The sequence below is a fragment of the Drosophila santomea genome, chromosome 3R (genome assembly GCF_016746245.2).
Source record: "Drosophila santomea strain STO CAGO 1482 chromosome 3R, Prin_Dsan_1.1, whole genome shotgun sequence".
NCBI classification, from domain to species: domain Eukaryota; kingdom Metazoa; phylum Arthropoda; class Insecta; order Diptera; family Drosophilidae; genus Drosophila; species Drosophila santomea.
Genome location: NC_053019.2, coordinates 2029265 through 2048595, shown reverse-complemented (window position 1 = coordinate 2048595; position 19331 = coordinate 2029265). Strand labels below are relative to the sequence as shown.

At 44.0% G+C, this 19331-nt stretch overlaps 2 protein-coding genes across 3 annotated transcripts; one reads left to right on the top strand and one right to left on the bottom strand.

The window, feature by feature from the left end:
• Positions 1-1879: 1879 nt before the first annotated feature.
• On the top strand, positions 1880-15095 carry LOC120451276 (bumetanide-sensitive sodium-(potassium)-chloride cotransporter). Its single transcript, XM_039634820.2, has 10 exons — positions 1880-2631; positions 5827-5920; positions 10849-11233; positions 11578-11811; positions 11871-12922; positions 13101-13342; positions 13402-13838; positions 13899-14010; positions 14312-14585; positions 14653-15095. The coding sequence occupies exons 1-10, from the start codon at positions 2372-2374 to the stop codon at positions 14767-14769; spliced, it is 3207 nt and encodes a 1068-aa protein (XP_039490754.1). The 5' UTR covers positions 1880-2371; the 3' UTR covers positions 14770-15095.
• Positions 15096-15114: 19 nt separating this feature from the next.
• Positions 15115-19194, bottom strand: LOC120451275 (formin-like protein 14). Of its 2 annotated transcripts, XM_039634818.2 has the most exons (7): positions 18501-19161; positions 17809-18449; positions 17517-17643; positions 16327-16778; positions 15513-16071; positions 15333-15462; positions 15115-15239 (listed from the first exon to the last, which is right to left on the bottom strand). In XM_039634818.2, the coding sequence occupies exons 1-7, from the start codon at positions 19049-19051 to the stop codon at positions 15213-15215; spliced, it is 2487 nt and encodes an 828-aa protein (XP_039490752.1). In that variant the 5' UTR covers positions 19052-19161; the 3' UTR covers positions 15115-15212. The 2 variants fall into 2 exon arrangements, with proteins under 2 accessions (XP_039490752.1, XP_039490753.1); XM_039634819.2 differs by lacking the exons at positions 15115-15239; positions 15333-15462; positions 15513-16071; positions 17517-17643 and having other exon boundaries at positions 16551-16778; positions 18501-19194.
• Positions 19195-19331: the final 137 nt, after the last annotated feature.

Below are 19331 nucleotides of genomic sequence, written 5' to 3'. Positions count from 1 at the left end.
GCGTGGCAAAAAGTTTTTTTGGCAAATTGATAGAAATTTACAAGACTAATACAAAAATGAAAAAATATCAAAACATTTTTCAAAAGTGTGGGCGTGGCAGCTTTGGGCGGTTTGTGGGCGTTAGAGTGGGCGTGGCAAAAAGTTTTTTTGCAACTCGATAGAAATTTACAAGAATAATACAAAAAATAAAAAAATTTCAAAACATTTTTCAAAAGTGTGGGCGTGGCAGCTTTGGGCGGTTTGTGGGCGTTAGAGTGGGCGTGGCAACATGAATCGACAAACTTGCGCTGCTTCTATGTCTCTGGAGTCTGTATGCTTAATCTCAACTTTCTAGCTTTTGTAGTTCCTGAGATCACAGCGTTCATTCGGACGGACAGACAGACGGACAGACGGACATGGTCATATCAACTCGGCTATTGGTCCTGATCAAGAATATATTTACTTTATATGGTCGGAAATGCTTCCTTCTGCCTGTTACATATTTTTCTACGAATCTAGTATACCCTTTTACTCTACGAGTAACGGGTATAAAAACCAAAGTGAGACTAAACACTGGAGGGAACAAGATAACGTCATTGGGTTGATTCTCTCGTTCCTCGGTACTGGATAATGATTCGGAGGAGGGAACCTTCACTTGGTTCAGTAAAAATAACTTTTTTCGCCGAGATCGGCTCTTTATGAAACCCCCCTCTGTGGTGCAGAGAAAAAAGCAGCCCGACCAACCAATGAACCAGCTGTCCAACCATCAAGCCAGCCGGCCAATCAAACCAGATAAAACCGAATTTAATTCGATTAAGGGGGTTATTCGCATGCTCTTACCCGATTGTTGTTGCTGCCTGGCTAAACAACTTGACTTGGCTGATAGTGAAGATGTTACGAGTGTCTAAGTTTTAGTGTGCGAACGATTGTGAATGAGTGTGGAGAGTCGCGAGTATTGTATGAATTGGGTAAACAAACGAAACGAGCTAATAGCCGCAATCGCAAACGAATCGTAACCACGAACGTGCCAATGTGCTAAACTCTTTCCCGAGTCAAATCGAGAAAATTGTGTTTATATTAGTAGCAAAATTATAGTTAGGACCACAGAAACGAAGGTCCTTCGACGCTAGTTGAAGTTCGCCTTCATCAGTGACCCAGAAAGCACTCCATGCTTTATTATGCAGTTCTAAGATAAGCGAATATGAATGAATATTTTATTAATAAATGAGTATTTGCGTTTGAATAAAAAAAATTAACAATAACAATTTTCATTTTATTAAAAGGCGTTTAGACTTTGGCTTAAATGCCTGTCATCTGAATTGGAACGATAATAATAAGATTGGATTCGCTAATCTCGTTTGCGTTGGTGACAACGTTGACAATCGTTGTTTTTTTTTACTTACCAAGAACACACATAAATTTGCAAGCTGTTAAGATTTTGAAATATTCCGATAAGTAAAAAGTAAAATTAAAGTAAGTAAAAAATAAATTTAAAAAAAATTCTATATAGTTGGTTATTAATATAGTTGCCTTTTGATTTAAGTTAATACATTTTTCCAAAAATTTCGAACTTTTACCCATTTTATTAAAACAAAACCTTTGCCCAAATGAATATCACGTACAATTTTGACCAATTTAATTGGAATTGTAATCTAACAGCGAACTACTTTCTGCATATGCGTATATTTTCCCTCGTTGCAAAATTACTAATACGCCCGCTAGACACTTTAAAGAGCGGGTATTCCGCCATCGGACCCGTCCAATGGTTCTTCCCCGAATTTCCCCAGTTTTTTTGTTGCTCCGCAGAGAGAGAGCTCGTGTGTTGAGTTCGCCACGAACACTAGTTGGAAACTCACCACGCGGGCGTCAAGTTGTTTTGAACTGAAGCAGCCGCTGCCAAATCCGCAGCACAGCGGAAGCAGCGAAGCAGTGGAGCGGAGGAACAGCTGACTGGCGCAAAAGGCCATAATATCCGGCCGGTAAACACTTGACAAAGCTCAAACGCCGTGCGACAGTCGGCGCGATAAGTTGCAATTGCTCTGCCGCCACGGAGAAACAATCGATGTGTTCTCCGCGAGAATCGGAAACATATATAAACAAACCCGAAACCAAACCCGAAACACCTAACACAACCCGACGTGGTCGATGAGTTTTGAATATCCGCACAATCGGCGTTAAAGGTCAAGCGCAGTCGGACGTGCCAACTCGGGTTCTTCGATTCGCGGTCCCTGTGAAATCATCCACTCCCACTAGGGAGCACTCATCCTGCCAAGTGTGTGAAATGCAAATGTCCTCAGCTCGTTAGCTTGCGACAAGGTGCTAGTGCAATCGATAACATCCGTGCCCAGGGTCCAGTTAGCAACCTAGTGCAAGGACTCCCCAGGGCCACACAATGGCCGATCGCTTCCAGATCTCAAAGGTGAACGGCACCGCGAATGCTGGCTACGATGGGGAAACTGGATCATCTCCATCCGACCTGACGGATTCAGCGCATCCCCATCCGCCGACCAGCAACGAGCAACATCTGCACCCCAAGGCTCCGGGAGAAGCGTCCGAGAACCGCCGCAGCTCCCGGCTCTCCTTTCGCGGATTCGGAAACTTCCTGCGGAAATCGGATGCCGAGCGCAAGTTTAGTCTCGCCCAGCTAACAAAGTAAGTTTAATTGGAATTTAACGCATTCCCGTCGAAAATGCGAGCGATTTGCTTTTAAAGTGTTTCGATACAGGGGGAAACCCTGAACGTCGTTTAAAACTAATGGTACTTCGTTGTTGATTGAAATAATTGGTCAGTATAAACATATTCTTATACATATACCATTTATTCGAATAATTTAAAATGTATCAGCGTTTTTGAATTACGAGAAAGAGTTACAAAAGTAATATAATTATTATTGGGAGAATCTGTAAAAAAAATGTAAGTAACATGATGCAAAGGTTTTGAAACTAACATATTAAAGTTATAACTCAATTAAATTGTATTTTAATCATCATCATCATTGTTTTAATCTGAAGTACTCATAGAGCTTTAATGGAAAAACCTTAAGACACATTCTCTGCTGTTTTTTCAGCGATTAGCGTGTCCAAATTTTCCTTCCTACGTTTCATTTTTCAAGTTGTTGAATTTTTGATAATTGCTTCGATTGGGGGGATTTACTGGCAAGATAATAGTTTTTGCGATTCAACTCATGACTTCCAGGTGCCTGCGATACATTATATTCATCCACGTGAGGTCTTCACAGGCATCTAAAACAATTTAGGAATAATACAGCAATTAACTAGAGTTTTCCCAAGGCAAATTAATCATTAATTTTACTTTCCGTAATGAGTTTCAATTGAGGTGCGAACACATGTTTAAACTTAGCCAGCTTTTGTTTGCGGTGCACGATAAATAAATGCCTTAAAACAGAAAATAAAACACGTCAAAATTTCTGATACATGAAAAGTGAAACAAAAATATTCCGTTTGTATAACCGCAACGAAGGCCACATTATGTCAATTTATTGTAATCACGTTTGGCACATTAACCCAAAATGACAACAGATCGAAAGGCTTATTAAGAGCAACATCGTCCAAAATTGGAGCAAAGCGTCACTGGATGCACTTGATGCCGATTGTTACACTCCACTTTCACTAGGTTGAATCGCAGCTTATATGTACATATGTATATATAAATAACGCCTAAAGATTGGTGTTTAACTATCACCAAATTTCAAAAAAGTTAGGGTAGGTTCGCTTAATTGGCTTCACTTGTTATTAAAATGTAATTGTGTGATTAAATAGGTACTGCCAATATAAATATAGGTATATATATATATACAGATCATGTGAAAAGTGTTATGTACATAATACAATTTAATCAGAATCTGCAATATTTCGAATGTTTCATATTTTTCATTATTCAAATTTGCCACATGACAGTTGGCTAAATTAACGATTTTGACCCACACCCCGTCAGAGCCTTCGAGTTAAATTTTGCAATTGTTACACTCTCGATAATTGGCAATCACGTGCTGGAATTAAATTTAATTAAAGGCTGCCAAAGATCTGTCCGAAAAATGGAGATCTCCGGATTAAAGACAGCCGATGATTTGTTTTCTCTGATATTTTTCACACGGCAATCAACTTACATTAGCCCGCCAAATAATAATGAAATCACTGATGGAATTGCTGATTAGTGGGCTTAGCTCGCAGTCAGCCGTTTTTGGCAGAAGGATCGTCATCGGGGATTGTGATCACTTGCACTATGCGAGTTCCGGAGCCGTAAGCTCGGGGTTTCTCTAGAGGATGCGCGAGTCAACAAATAAATTTACGGCTTGTCGTTTGGGGAGTGCGTTCGCAAATGAGTTCAATTGATCGAACTCTGCTCGGCTCCAATTGTTGAACTAACTCGTACCAGCTGATTCCCAACGAAACCGGCCAGCAATCAATGCCTCTCAATGGATTGGACTCCATATACGCCATGAACGAGCGTGCGGGTCCGTGTTTACATGCTGTACATAAACATATATTCGCAGAATGTATCTGTATCTTAGCATGCCCCATCTACGCCGCCTGGCAAATGAATTGGAAGTGAAAATGGAATCGGAGGAAAAGCCACAAAACGTCCGATTCGGCTCGCTGAATGCTTGCAGTTTATTTAGTAGCACAATGAAAAACGCCCTCCAGAGATTCTGTCTATAATTAATAAATACTCATAAAATGTTCCCGAGCCGAGCGGCGACTTAAAAGCGATGGGGATCAAATACATCGAATTAGAGAGTGGGGATTGCACTTTACTTGGACTTATCAGCTGCGCTAAAAGTCTGAAGAAAAGGGGTGTACTGAGAACGAGCACAGTACGATTGCGTCCAGGGAATATTAATGGCTGTCGACCATAAACAGGATTTGCGAAGGGATCGAGGTTTGTATGGAACTATGCTAGTGGACCATCAGAAAGTTGCGAATGAACTTACAAAAAGAAAAATTCGTATTTCAGCAAATTTACCGATTACATTTTGTCACTTTAAACTCATGAGTTTTACGAAATTGTTAAGCGAGTTTTGGTGTTTCAGAAACATATTTTTTTATATTAAGGTACAGAAAACGAAGAATACAATTTTCCGTAAGTTTCTCGCAATATCGAACAAAATTTGGGGTCAATTTCTTGGGCCTGCCTTATTTATTAATTTTTTAAAAATAAGCCGACACACGTACATTTAAATTTTAAAATTTTTGCGAATGAGTAATGCTTTCGTATTGTAGAACGCCTTTCATTCAGTTTTCCCCCTGTGCGTCCTCCAATCGGCTGTCACTCCAGCAACGTGCACCGTGCACCTCTCCCCTTTAAATCCCTTTGAATCGGCGCCTCTGTGCGCTCGTGGCGCCGTACTGTGCTCAGCGATTATTGCCTTCCTCATTCCGCTTTTTCCTTTTTAAGATTTTAAATTATATTTTGGCATTGCTTTGGCTTTAGCTGTTTCTGCTGCTGGTAATGTTGTTGCTTTCGCTTCTGTTTTCGTTGGCGATCAGTAAATATACATCATAGCATACTCTCTCCCCTACCAGAAGAATTTTCCGATAAAACTTGATTTTTCTCGATTTCGGCGTATAGCCCCTGACCTTCTGCCCGGCTACCTTTACCACTAGACTGCCCGATTTTATTGTCTTATTATTAATGTGTATACACAAATAACTTGGTTCTTACACTTGGAATCCGGCGTAGTGGGTATTTCTGTTCGGAACTCTGCAGGCGACGGTCATGCTGCCCGAGGCGGTGGTAGTGCTGCTTCCGTTCCACCAGTACGGACACTAACCGCTCGGTTAAAGTGACTTTCTCTAATCAGATACCTTCTGTTCCATGTGATTGCAGGGAGAGTCTGCCCCGCTTGGACAACTACCGCATTTCCATGCGCAACCTGAAGCGTCCTTCCATTGGCGAACTTCAAGGAGAGGCGGTCGATCAGGTGAGTTCTGAACCCCCTACTTGGAATCCATGACGTAAGCGAATCCAAGTGCCAAGCAGTTTGCATAATCCGTGAATGGCAATTGGGAATTATACAGTCGATTTACATAGCATCGAAATAAAGTGCACATAAAATGGGTATTAAAACGTTATTGCAAGTGAAACCAAATGTCTAAAAAGGTAACTCATTATGTGCGGAGAAATAGGATTTAAAACTATGAGTTTCATAAAGGGGACGTTATCTTATTAAATATTATACATTATTTTCATATTACAACTCCGTAGAAGCCTTTAGTTTTGGTGGCTAATCGGCTAATCGCTTAATGGCCTTGTGCTAATAAACATTCGACCTTGCCCAGAAATCGGTCTTCGATGAGGCATAGAACGCACTTGAAATGGGTCCATCAGTTTTTTATCGTGTTTAGTGATAGGCCAAAGTGACGTTGGTGATCGTGGAGTATCTCAATCTGCTACAGTGTCGTACTCAGTAATCTGCTTTCTGTTCGCCATGGCAGAATCCTTGCAGCGCACTTCAATCGTAGCCTACTCAGTTCTGAAAACATCTCAAGTACCCGGCAAATAAACAAAGCACAGCGAAAATACCTTGGGTAGCATGAAGCGAACCAGAACCAAAATCAAAAATATGGATCCAGCCAGAAATCGAAACGTTTTCTCGTCTGCTTCCAATTTGTGCGCGTACTCTGGCCTACAAAAAACTCAGAAACATGCCCATCTACATGCGTGCACAATATTTCTATATCTGAAATTCATTAATATGCGGCCTGATTTATTTACTTGGGCAATTTTCACATTTCCGACGTGCAAATTGTGAGTTTTCAATGACGTCTTCCGGGCATCCCATGTATTGATGTATTGTGCCAACAGACTTGAGAGCTTCTATCGCGATGATGTGGCCACTCAAGATAAGCAGCAACACACATCTCTCGATGTTGACCACTTTCCGAAACCGACCTTCCAAGCAAACACCACCCACCGCCCTCAGTTCTCAGTCCATCTTGGCTTATCGCTTAGGTGGAATTAAAGGGGGCGGAAGAGCCCTATAATAGCTCCCCGTGTTACGCTCTTTATGTTTATAGTCGAAGTAATAAACTTGATGCGTCTATAGCGAGCTCATGGCCGGTGGCCAAGCAGTTTTCCGCGAACATCCCTCCTCCTTATATAGTTTTGTGTATTGTTTAATTAATTCACTTTACGTAGCTTCTGCGGGCCACCACGGCGCATGACAGATACCGTCAAAATTGCATTACAAGCGAGCTTTGGCTCGTTAAGGGGATTTCCAATAACATGACGACTCCTTAAAGATGGATAGCAATACTTATCTAACGGGTTCCTATAATCTTAAAAATAATTCACCAAAATTTGCAAATATGCAATCGGCAATCATTTGTGTTGGAACACGGAAAAATATATTGGTTTTGATAAATATACGAAACTATTCTTCTGAAAACTTTTTATGCTTTAAAACCGTTTGCCTTGCCAAAACCATAGCAACCTCATGAATTGGTCTCCACTTCTAACAAACCGTTTTCAACGTTTTTAAACTATTATCCGTGCAGGAGTATATAACTTTTTAACATCGATTTCGGCTTTAGTTGTAAGTACAAACTACGCTTACGCGCTCAGGAGATCGAAACCTGGTTTTCCTTTTGCTTTTGCTTAACTTTCCTTCTTGGGAATAGACACAATCAACACAATAAGTCGATTTTTCTGCATCCATCCATGGCTTATGATGCGCATGGCGATATCGATAACAGCGTTAAAGCCAAATTAATTGTCAACAAGATGCAGCCATGCATCTGGCATGGGCCAGGCCACATGGACAATGTTTTAAGAAGCGAAGGGCGGACCAGCGGAACCTTCCAAGCGTGGGTAAACAGCTCACTATGTGGCGTCTATAGTCAACACCGTAACATATGTGTCACAGAATAGATGGGGATGCGCATGGGGATGGGGATGTGGATGAGCAGAGGGTAGCGATAATGCAGACCAAGTGTGTCGTGTCATTAAAATTGACAGCAACGCCGCTCAGATGTGGCTGTTGCCATTGACGTCCCTTTCTTATCATAGAGGGGTGGCCAGGGGCTTGAATCCCCTCCAGAAACGCCGGGTGCACAAGTGCGCGAGTCTTGAACCTGTCAAAAGTGCTGACAAGACGTCATTTTTATAAACGTCGGCCAAGCAATGGATTATTCTTTACTTTCAATCAATTAAGCTGACAGAAAACCCACTCAAGATTAATCGGACACCCAAATACCATTTCCAGTTCTTGGCAGTTTTAAAATCGAACCTCTCAAATAAAGTAATTTGTCAAACCGAACGTCACTATCGAGCTAAACCATCAAAATCTTTCGTCGTTCAACACGGCGTATGAGCGTTTTGCCGCGCACTGTTTGCATCATCAAGGGGCAGCCTGTGGCGTATTTGCCATTTTAGATTCCTTTCGTATTGCACTTGTAATTTCAATTCTAATTTACAATTCGTAGCCAAAGAGCTGGCTGCTATTTTCGTAACATTTATTGATTTCCTAATGAGAAAGTCTTACTGCAAAATCTTTGTTTACCGCATTGCCATTGCCCCGGACAAGCCATTAAGTTATCGGCGCATTTAACAATATGTTTACCCCATTTGTGTTGCATTTCTGATACTTTCCCGATATTGCTTGAATGGGCAAGGGGGCAGAAAACTTGTGGAAAATCTCTCTTCTTAATGAGAAAAATGCCATTTTCTTAAATTTATTGGATAACTCATTTGACCTTTTGATCTTATGCGCATTTGCCTAATTGTGCTATAGTTCGAGACCATTCGAGTTCACTATAAATCAATGAAAATATCCAGCGGTCTAAAGATTTGTTTAAGGACTTTAGGACTCCAAGATGTCCCTCGTAACAAGTCGCCATAATTATCCAGAGACTTTGCTTAATTGAAGCTAATAATAAATTTCTGCCGGCTGACTTCATTTCCATCTATTTATGAACTTAAGAACATACTCTTTGGCCGCAGCATCCTTATTTTCGTATCCATCATTTGACTCCTCTTTCTCTATTTCTAAGCTCAAATCAGTGGCACGAGCCATCCGAGAAAGTGGCTTATCTCCCACTTTCCCTTGTCGTAAAGCACAAATACCAATTCCAATTCCAATTTCGGGTGCGAAAATTTTCCACGCATATCGAGCACAATAACAAAGACAACTCCAACGGGGAAAACAAACGCAGAGCCAAATGCGTATTCCGCTAAATTAAATGAAATGGAAAAGCAAGGAAGCGCCAGAGGATCTAACTAGTGAGACCGCAAAAACCCCTTGGTCCTCCGCTCTGGAAACCCTTGAGTGGGCTGATACACTTGGAGAATATATTTCAATGTTTGTAATTATATTTATTATAACTTAATTCGGCATCCTTCTTAAAGTACTGAATTATCTTGTTGTTATGTTTGTGCCTAAATGAGTGAATAAAATACTTTAAAGTTCTCTCGTCAACATTGGCTCATTTTATTGAAGTGTACAAATGCCTTTGTTTGCGTCTGACTGAGCTGGCGTCCGCTCGAAACCGCCAAAAATGTGTATGCAATCAACATTAACCACCTACCTAGCAAGCCTAACTAACCAGCATTGCGTATACGCAGCGTGTGCGAACGGGGCGGTCTGCGGCTGGCTGGGGGTTGTGTGCTCTCCGAATCGATGTCGTCCTGCCCAACCCTGCCACTGGACTCACCATCTCCACCGCCACATGCCACATGCCACGTGAGACGTGTCCAAATGGCGGAGCTTTAAAAAACACTCAATTATGTGGGCAAACAATAAAGTAAATAAGCCCCATTCCACCGGTGCGGCAAATGGCAAAACAAAAACCGAGCAAGGGCATGGAAGCAATGTCTTGGTAAATCTATTAAATTATCACAATCACAAGAAGTTGTGGTGATCAGTGCCAGTGGAAGTTTTTGGGCCCGTATATTCCCGCATGTGATAAATAAATATATTGATACGGAAACATTGTTTGCTGTTTACTAAAATTATTGATTGAATTCAATTAAAATCGATTCAGAGCCGTTAAATTGAAAGACTATTTTGAATCTGATTGAAGTCCGGCTATTGGTTTAGGATTGTGCCCCGTAAAGTCTTGCAAAAGCACTTGTTCTTAATGGACCACCACCTACATTTCAATTTAATTTACAGAAAATCGAAGATCAACAAGCTAAATAAAAATCTATTTTTGGGCTTTCAGAGGCTTCATAAAATAGCAAGTAATGAAAGTATTATTTGTAGATGTGGTATTTGTTTCTACATTTGCTACCCATTTGATACCCAATAGGACGAACTATATCCGAACCGAACAAAGTAAAGACCTACGATAAATAGTTAGCTTGATGGCATCTCATTCGGTTTCAATTTTTATGTGAACATTTCCATAATGTTTCGAGTCTAAGTGCGGCTGTAATGAAATTTAATTGGAATGGAAAGCAGTATGAAGCTGGTCATAATCTGGTTGTTGCCGTGCCTTTGGTTGCTGTTGCTTTTGTATTTCGGCTGGCGTCGACGGGTCGTTAATTGAACTCGAGTACTAAATTGCACACATGTCGTATAAGTAATTCCGGATAAATTCTCACCCAAACAGCTGTAGAAGTCGAACGCAGTTTACAAAAATTCCGAAGTCAATTCAATCAAACATTTAGCACACACTCGATCGAATGCTACTGATGTCAAGATCCCATTATCAGACAAATAATAATAGCCGCCTTTAGCATGTCCCTGTATGGCTAAAGCATTAACCGATTAGATTGAACATGACCTACATTTGTGAAAAGTTAATGATATGTGGCTTACTTATGAAAGGTATTAGGACAACCGACATACATTTATGTTGTAAGTAATCCGCAGGACTTGATTATGATAAGATCGTTTCTCCATTGCAGAGCATTACTATTCCCGAACCCGAACCGGAAGCCACTGGCGGACACATCAAGCTAGGATGGATCGTCGGCGTGCTGATACCTTGCCTCCTGAACATCTGGGGCGTCATGCTCTTCCTGCGCCTCAGCTGGGTGGTGGCCGAGTCGGGCATCCTGCAGTCGCTGATTATAATAACGATCTCCGCGGTGGTCTGCGTCATCACGACGCTCTCGCTGTCAGCCATTAGCACCAACGGCGAGGTCAAGGGAGGCGGGGTCTACTTCATCATATCCCGTTCGCTCGGCCCCGAGTTTGGGGCGTCAGTGGGCGTGGTCTTCGCCTTTGCCAACGCCGTTTCGGCATCGATGAACACCATCGGCTTCTGCGAATCGCTAAATGTTTTACTGAGTGAGTATCAATCTACTGGTGCACCCAGGGGCTAATTGATTATCTGGGATTGGGACAGCTTTAAATTCGATATGGGATATAAAATTAAAGGTCGAAATAGATACGACTTTCGCTATATTTACTTTTTACAATTAAACTAATAATAATAGTTTCAAATCCCAAATATAATCAATAACTAGGGTAGTATTATATATTATATGAGTATATTCATAAACGACTAGTAAATTGCCTTTACCGTAGTAGAAGAGTTCATGGATCCAAACTTGGCATAACAGAATAAGGATATCCTATACTTAGTTTCGGATTAATCCATTCTTTTTTATTTTCCAACAACTCATTTTCAGAGAACAACGACCTGAAGATTGTCGACAATGGGATCAATGACATCCGGATCGTTGGATCGGTGACCGTACTGGTGCTGATCCTGATCTGCTGCGTGGGTATGGAGTGGGAGACAAAGGCCCAGAACTTCCTGATCGTCACGATTGTCCTGGCCATCTTTAATTTCCTGATTGGAGCTGCCATTGGACCTCAGGGCAATGAGGAACACATTTCGAGGGGTTTTGTTGGCTTTTCATGTGAGTTCAAATAAGTTTAATAGAGTAATTGCCTCATAACTGGTTATCTTTATCTTTAGGGGCTACTTTGAAGGAGAACTTTGGCGCTGACTATCGGTATGCGGAGGGCGTAAACCACGATTTCTTCAGCGTGTTCGCCATCTTCTTCCCCAGCGTGACCGGCATTCAGGCAGGAGCGAATATCTGTGGCGACCTCAAGGATGCCGGAGCAGCTATCCCGAAGGGCACCTTCTGGTCCCTGCTCATCTCGATGTCCTCCTACGCTCTCTTTGTCCTCTTCGCCGGCGGCGCTGCTGTAAGGGATGCTTCCGGCATACCGGCCGACCTTATCAACGGCACTATTGTCTCCTCGGAGCTGCCGTGCCTGGCCACTGGCAACTGCACCTGGGGCCTCTTCAACTCGTACGAGATGATGCAGGAGATGTCGCTGTGGGGACCACTGATCTACGCTGGATGCTTTGCGGCCACGTTGAGTACGGCCCTGACCAACCTGCTCTCCGTTCCCAGATTGGTCCAGGCCCTGGGCATTGACCAGATCTACCCAGGCCTAATTTTCTTCTCGAAGCCGTACGGCAAGCACGGGGAACCGTACCGCGGCTACGTACTCACCTTCTTCATTACCACTGGCTTCCTGCTGATCGGAGAGCTCAACCTGATCGCTCCTCTGATCTCCACCTTCTACCTGGCCTCATACGCTCTCATCAACTTTTGCACATTCCACGCGGCCTTCGTAAAGCCATTGGGATGGCGACCCACCTTTAAGTACTACAACGCCTGGCTCAGCCTCTTCGGGTTCGCTATGTGCGTGGCCATCATGTTCCTGATCAACTACGTGGCCGCCATTATAACCTTTGGTATCATCTTCGCCCTCTATCTGGTGGTAATGTACCGCAAGCCGGACGCCAACTGGGGATCCACCACGCAGGCACAGCAGTACAAGGCTGCTCTTATGGCCGTTCACCGTCTACAGAACGTCTCGGACCACGTGAAGAACTACCATCCTCAGGTGCTGGTGCTCTCCGGCGATCCTAAGACCAGACCGCCACTCGTGGACTTCGGCTACCTACTGACCAAGAACAACTCCCTCATGTTCGTTGCAAATATAATACCGGTAAGTCAATAGATTTCCGTATTAGTAAAACTCATTTAGAGAAAGAAATAGGTTTCATAATACAGGTTTCAAAGGAAAACATGCTTCCTTAAACATTTAGTTGTTGACAAATGTCTCCTACATAGTATATACCCCTTTTTAGGACATACTTTATCGCCGTAACTTTCTTTCCTTGCAGGTACGAGTGGGCTACAAGAACCGGCAGCACCTGGTGAAGGATGGACAAAAGTACTTGGATGCACGCAAAATCAAGGGATTCTACAATGTGATTGATGGGTTCAGCCTGGAGGATGGAATAAATGCTTTGACAAAGTCAACGGGATTCGGCAAGATGTCTCCGAACATTGTGCTGGTGGGTTACAAGCCGGACTGGAATCGCTGTCGCAAAGAGGAGGTGGAGAGTTACTTTTCCATTTTGTAGTAAGTGATTTCCCTCCATAATGTTATTGGATGCCTGACCAACTCGACGTCTTCCGTAGCAATGCCTTTTCTCAGCGCATGGGCGTAGCCTTGCTCCGCCTGCCCAACGGATTGGATTTCTCGGAGTTGAGTTCCGAGGTCACCCTGCCGGCCAACGGAATGGGTCACATGCACACCGCCAATGCCCACGGATTCACCAACGAACTGATGCCGGCGGCCAATGCCGCCTCTGAGCTACTGCACATTGACTCCAACCTGAACCTAGCCAGCATGGACAGTCCCAACTCCTCGTTCACAATGCCCCAACCGGCACCGATGCCCAACATGCAGCGCAACCCCCGCAGTTACAAGGTGACCAGCTCGGATGAGCCCGCCGTCACCTACCACACCAAGGGCGGATCGGACATACCCCAAAACCTTCTAGACGCCATGACCATATTCACTCGCAAACAGCCCAAGGGCACAATTGATGTCTTTTGGCTGTACGACGACGGAGGTGGGTACTTGGTTTTGAACTGCCTCTTTGCAACTAATAAACTAATCTTTGGGAATATAGGTCTGACTATTCTTTTGCCCTACATAATCTCCATGCGCTCCCACTGGCAGAACTGTAAACTAAGGGTGTTCGCAATGTGCCACGGAAAGGACGAAGAGCAGGAAGAGAAGAGGTAAGACTTTAAGACAGCACGAAACAGGTAGAAGAAAGCGTTTACGACGCCAAAGGATGCCAAACATGATTTTCATTCCAATAAATTAATGTCTTTCTGGACGACAGTCCATGTAGTGAAGAAGCCAAAATTTAAAAAAAATTTTCCACGAGCTGAGTAACGGCTATCTGATAGTCGAGGAAATCAAGTATGACGTTTCCTCTTGTTTAATCTGTAAACACATAATAAAAATAATGTAAAACACACTCGAAAACAAAAGAAGTAAATAAGTTAAGTATCTATGGCATAATTTAACCCACAGCATGGCCAGCTTGCTCACCAAGTTCCGCATCAAGTACTCGGAGCTCATTATGCTGAAGGGCGTCTCCGAGCAGCCGCGGCCGGATACTCTGCTGAAGCACAAGCGCCTGATCGAGCCCTTCCGCCGCGGAGCACGCAACGAGTTCGGTATCACGGACGATGAGCTGCAGAGCATGTCAGAGAAGACGAACCGACAGCTGCGTATCCATGAGCTGGTTGTCAAGCACTCATTGAACGCTTCCCTGGTGGTCATGTCCCTGCCCATGCCGCGCAAGGTGAGCCATTTGATAATGCTACCTAGTAATGGAACGTAGTTGACCACTAACATATCCCTATTTACAGGAGGCGATCTCGGCACCGCTGTACATGTCATGGCTGGAGATGCTCACGTCGGACATGAAGTGTCCTGTGGCGTTGGCGCGCGGCAACCAGACGCCTGTGCTAACGCTTTACTCCTAGACTAGGCCTTGCTTCCAGTTCGAGTACAACTTAGTGTTATTAGCGTTTATGTGTTCCGACCAGTTCCCGATGGGATCGAGACAGTCCCAAGAATGGGAGCTCTGCAATTGAAATGGAATTCCAGAGCACAGACTCTCGTTCTAAGAGACTACTTACTCTTATGTACGATCGAACTCCTAAATGCTTGATGGTAGTCCCTAGTAAAGACTTGTGTAAAATAGTTCTTACTTGTTTTCAAAACGGATCCAGATCGATATCGAGACCTGTTTCACATGCAATAGATTTAAGTTAATTACGAACTACTTATTGAATAAACGAGCCCCTTAAATAAAGTGACACTTGGTATTTAATTTAAACAAGGAAATTTTATTCAGCTATTTTGCAGTTGAATAAGCGGACCTAGGATATTGGTATAATGGGGGTAGTGATCAGTTTAGGTAGTGCTAGTAGTAGGCGCGGCGTGGATTGTTCTGCAAATAAATACAAAGTCATAGGTAGAGATAGATATAACAAAACCATCTGCTTGGTCCGTTTTCTCTTTGAAGTTTACAGAGATTACTTACCAAAGGATTTGGACGAAAACGGTAGGCCAACATCATTCGCTTCCTGTAGGCGTCATATTCATTGTCGCATTCCTCTGGCTGGGCAGTGCTGCTGACCCCTAATCCTTGGTTTCCATCGCGTTGCGGTGCCCTGTTGCCACATTATACAGTGAGCTGTGTTAAACAATAGCAATAACCTACTTGTTGACGGGGTCCACGATTCCAGCTCCGTCTTGTCCTAAGCCTTGTCCCTCTTTCCACCCGAGCTTTTGCAGCATTTGGAAACCTATGTTATCCTCCTTTAGTTTGTACTCCTTGTAGTCGCTAAGATCCGGCTGTCTATTGTTCTTCTTCGCCTCGTACTGCTCCATGAACTTTTTGAGCTCCTCAGGGGGCAAGAAGTCGCCAATGTGATGCTTGCCCTCGCTTTGCTTGGTCAGGGCGTTGGCCCACAGCGATGTGGCCTCCATTTCGGCTGTTCGCAACTTGTGTTCCCAAGTTCCGCCCTCAATGTCCTCGTCCGAGTCATATTCGTACTTAAATTTACCGCCACGGGCCAGCCGATCGATCTCCTGACGCTTGCGCATCATGTCCTGATACAGTAAGTTTACTTTGTAGTGCTCCTCGCACTGCTTCCACTGATCCTCGCTCAACTGAGTCGATCCGTAGTTGAGCCGAGCATACTGCAACAGCGCGGGATCTGTTCGCGTGATGCTGCTTAGGATGGGTTTATTTTGGTTACCAAAGTTACCTGAAGTGCCTGTAAATAGTAAGGATTGATTGTCAATATCGGCTTAGTTGTACATATTATTTGTGGTAGTGGCCATCTTTTACGTCTTTAAGTTTTTATTGTCTCCGAGATCACATAGTTCATACGGACGGACAGACAGACTTTAACACATTAACGGCTTATGATACATACAGTAAAGAGTCAGAAGCGCCTCCTTCTACCTTTTTCACCGCCTCTTTACTTTTCAACGAATCTACTGTACACTTTTATGGCATAGAAACTTACTTGAGGATGGCAGTTGCTGCTCTTTCTCGCCCCATCGGCTCTTGCGTTCGCGCCTCCGTCGCTGTCTTTGCGACTCCTTGTCGTCTTCATCATCCTGGTCATCGCCATCCGCAAGCTCGCCAGCCACAGCCTCCTCCCGTTCGCGCCTTTCCTCGTCGCTTAGCTCGTTGCGGCACTCAATGCGGCGCTTGATGTTGTCTCGGTTACGATCCATCATGCCCCGCATGTACTCGTCATCCGAGTCGAAGTCCGCACTGATGGCCGACTCTGGATCGTACTTGTCAGCCGCCGAGTTGCTGTGCTGCTCCTCGCGGTGCTGTTGTGCTTCCGGTTCCTTTGACTGGGGCTGCTGGTCCCGGCTTAGCCGCTGTCGCTCAGCGCGCTGCCGTTTGTAGTCGAGGAGTTGGGAGCGATAGCTTCGATACTGCTCGCAGCTCTTATCATAAAGAAACCTATTACCAAAATTCAAAAGAAGTAAAACGTACAATGAAAAGTGCTCGACGTTTGTCACGTGTACAAATACATTATATGAAAAACTGTTTGAGGCGCCCCAATAGCGGCTTATTCAGAGATTTTTAGTTGGCATCCGCCGGCTGGCTCCTCCAGACTTTAGATGAGGATCGAGGAACGACGGAACACTGCGCGCTCGATGAGTCCACGAGACTGGTGTGGCTTATCCTCCTACACTACACCCCCACCAAGCTGCTTTAAATATAATGCAAAAAAAAGGAAACTAAATACAAATACTTTGAAGCGAACAACATTCTCTTGGGTTAGCATATGGTAGTATTCATCAGACAAATATCTTAAAACGCATCAAAGGAAAATATGTACACACCTGTATTGTCCAATGTTTGTGATTTTAAATTTATAATTAAGTAAGCGAAACGAAATTTGCGCGGCTAACTACTATGCCATGTGTAATGGCATGTACCTATAGGAGTAATGATAATTGAAAAAAAAAACTAAAACATAAATCGGACTGATTTTTAGAATTACTATCCTAAAGAGCTGGCACAATCGTAATGTACTTAAATTGGTTCAACTTGCAAATATAATAAATTAACGTTAAAAAAATGCCTAGACTCTAATAATAACTGATTCCTAATAAAATGCTAAACCAAATCCCTAAACTGTACTGTATTCCTAACCAGTACTAGACCCAGATATAACATGTTTAGGTCATTTACCACAAGGCCGGATGCAACTCGCTTCTATGCAAACGTATTTTATCTTCATAATCTTCACCATTTTCCACGACCAGTGCGATTAGGTTTTCTAAGCACGTTGGCAATTGTATGCATGTTTCTGAAAAAACTACATAAATTGCTTTAAAATCGTGCTCAACGATTAAAGTTCTATACAAATTGAATGAGTGGGACGTTGGAAGTGGAAGGGCGAGGATAGATGTTGGAAATGGATAGGGCATGGCGATGGCAAAACAAAACAGGCAAAGATGACTGTTTTGCAAGTGTTACACACCTTGTGGCGGGACAGCTGTTGACTGAGTTGGATTTGGAGATGCCACCTGCTGGTGCTGTTGCTCCATCTCCTCCACTACAGGTGGCGGCGGAGGCGGTGGGTGTGGATTAACTGACATGCGGTCCGGCAGGAGGCCAAGCTGCTCCGCCGAGTGACCCCCGATGGTGGGCATCTGGATAGCCTCCAGATTTATTTGCGGCTTAGGTATGGCATTCAAGTCAAATTCTTTGGGCGCCGGTATGGCATTTAGTTGCATAGCTTCCACTGGAGACGGTCCAAGCTGCATGTAAATCGGTCCCATGTTAGCCAGAGCGATCGGCAGCTGTGGAGGCGGCGGAGGTGGGGGAGGAGCTACTGCCGGATGAAGGTGCAAAGGCAAATGGCCGTGGAAGAAGGCAGCTGGCAGCTGCATCTGCGGTGGTCCCTGTTGCAGAAGCGTAGTATTGAAGGCAAACGGCGGCGGCGGTGGTGGCTGTACTGCTTGCACGGGTAATCCAAAGGCTAAGTGAGTTGGCGCCGAGCTGGTCACCGTAATGGAGTTAGCCATAGATGATGCAGAGCTGATGGCAATAGCCGCCTCTAGATGGGAACTGTTGTTCTGCTCTGAAATTTCCGTCTCCACGGCATTGTTCTCCTCGGCGCTATAATTACGGACAAATAAATATACATATATTTTTTCATAGCACACTCACCTGGACACAGGAACAGGCGGAACAATCAAGGGCTGTGGAGGCTTTTCGTGTTTTTCGAGAATTTTCTTGAAATTCTCTAAAAAGGAACCATCGTTGCAGAAAGTATTCTTAACCTTCGGTGGTGGCTGCTCCACACTGGGCTGAGGCAGATGCTGACGCTTCAGGCCAGATGTGATTTTGCCCGTTTTGCCGGTGAAGCTATTCAGCGTCTTTGTGGCCACCGCTTCATCAGACTTTCCCTTGTTCCCCATGGTCTCAATGTGAACATCCTCTAGGCTATTACCCTCCTCGCCTACGGTTAGAGAGGTTTCCTGGGTGGCGGTGTCCAGGTATCGGGCATCCTCCTCCTCCACCTCCACCTCGTTGCAAATTGGCTTTCCCGCAGGCGTCTCGGTTTTCAACTGCGCTGCCAAGTTCTGCGCCGCGGCTACCGCCTTCGCCAGCTGTGCCGTCTTCTGCTTCTCGAGGATCTCCTGCCGCTTCTTGGCAATGATTTCCTCCTGCTTCGTCATCTGGGCGAAGCGGTCCACTCTGTGATTTCGCTGTGACATAATTTCGAATGCCGCAGACTCCGATTTATTCCACAATTTTCTTTTCCAACGAAGCAACAGTGTTACCAGCTTACATAAGTGTAATAACACCAAGTCTAAGAATCACTAGTGTTAGCAATTTCACAGGAAAGTACACTGACGAGCTCTCAGTTCAAAAATAATAAAACGTGGATATTTAAATCGTAGGTTGTTTTCTAAATGAAAACAAGAGAGAACGCTATAGTCGAGTTTCCCGACTATCTGATACCCGTTACTCAGCTTGTGGAAGAGAGAGGGAGAG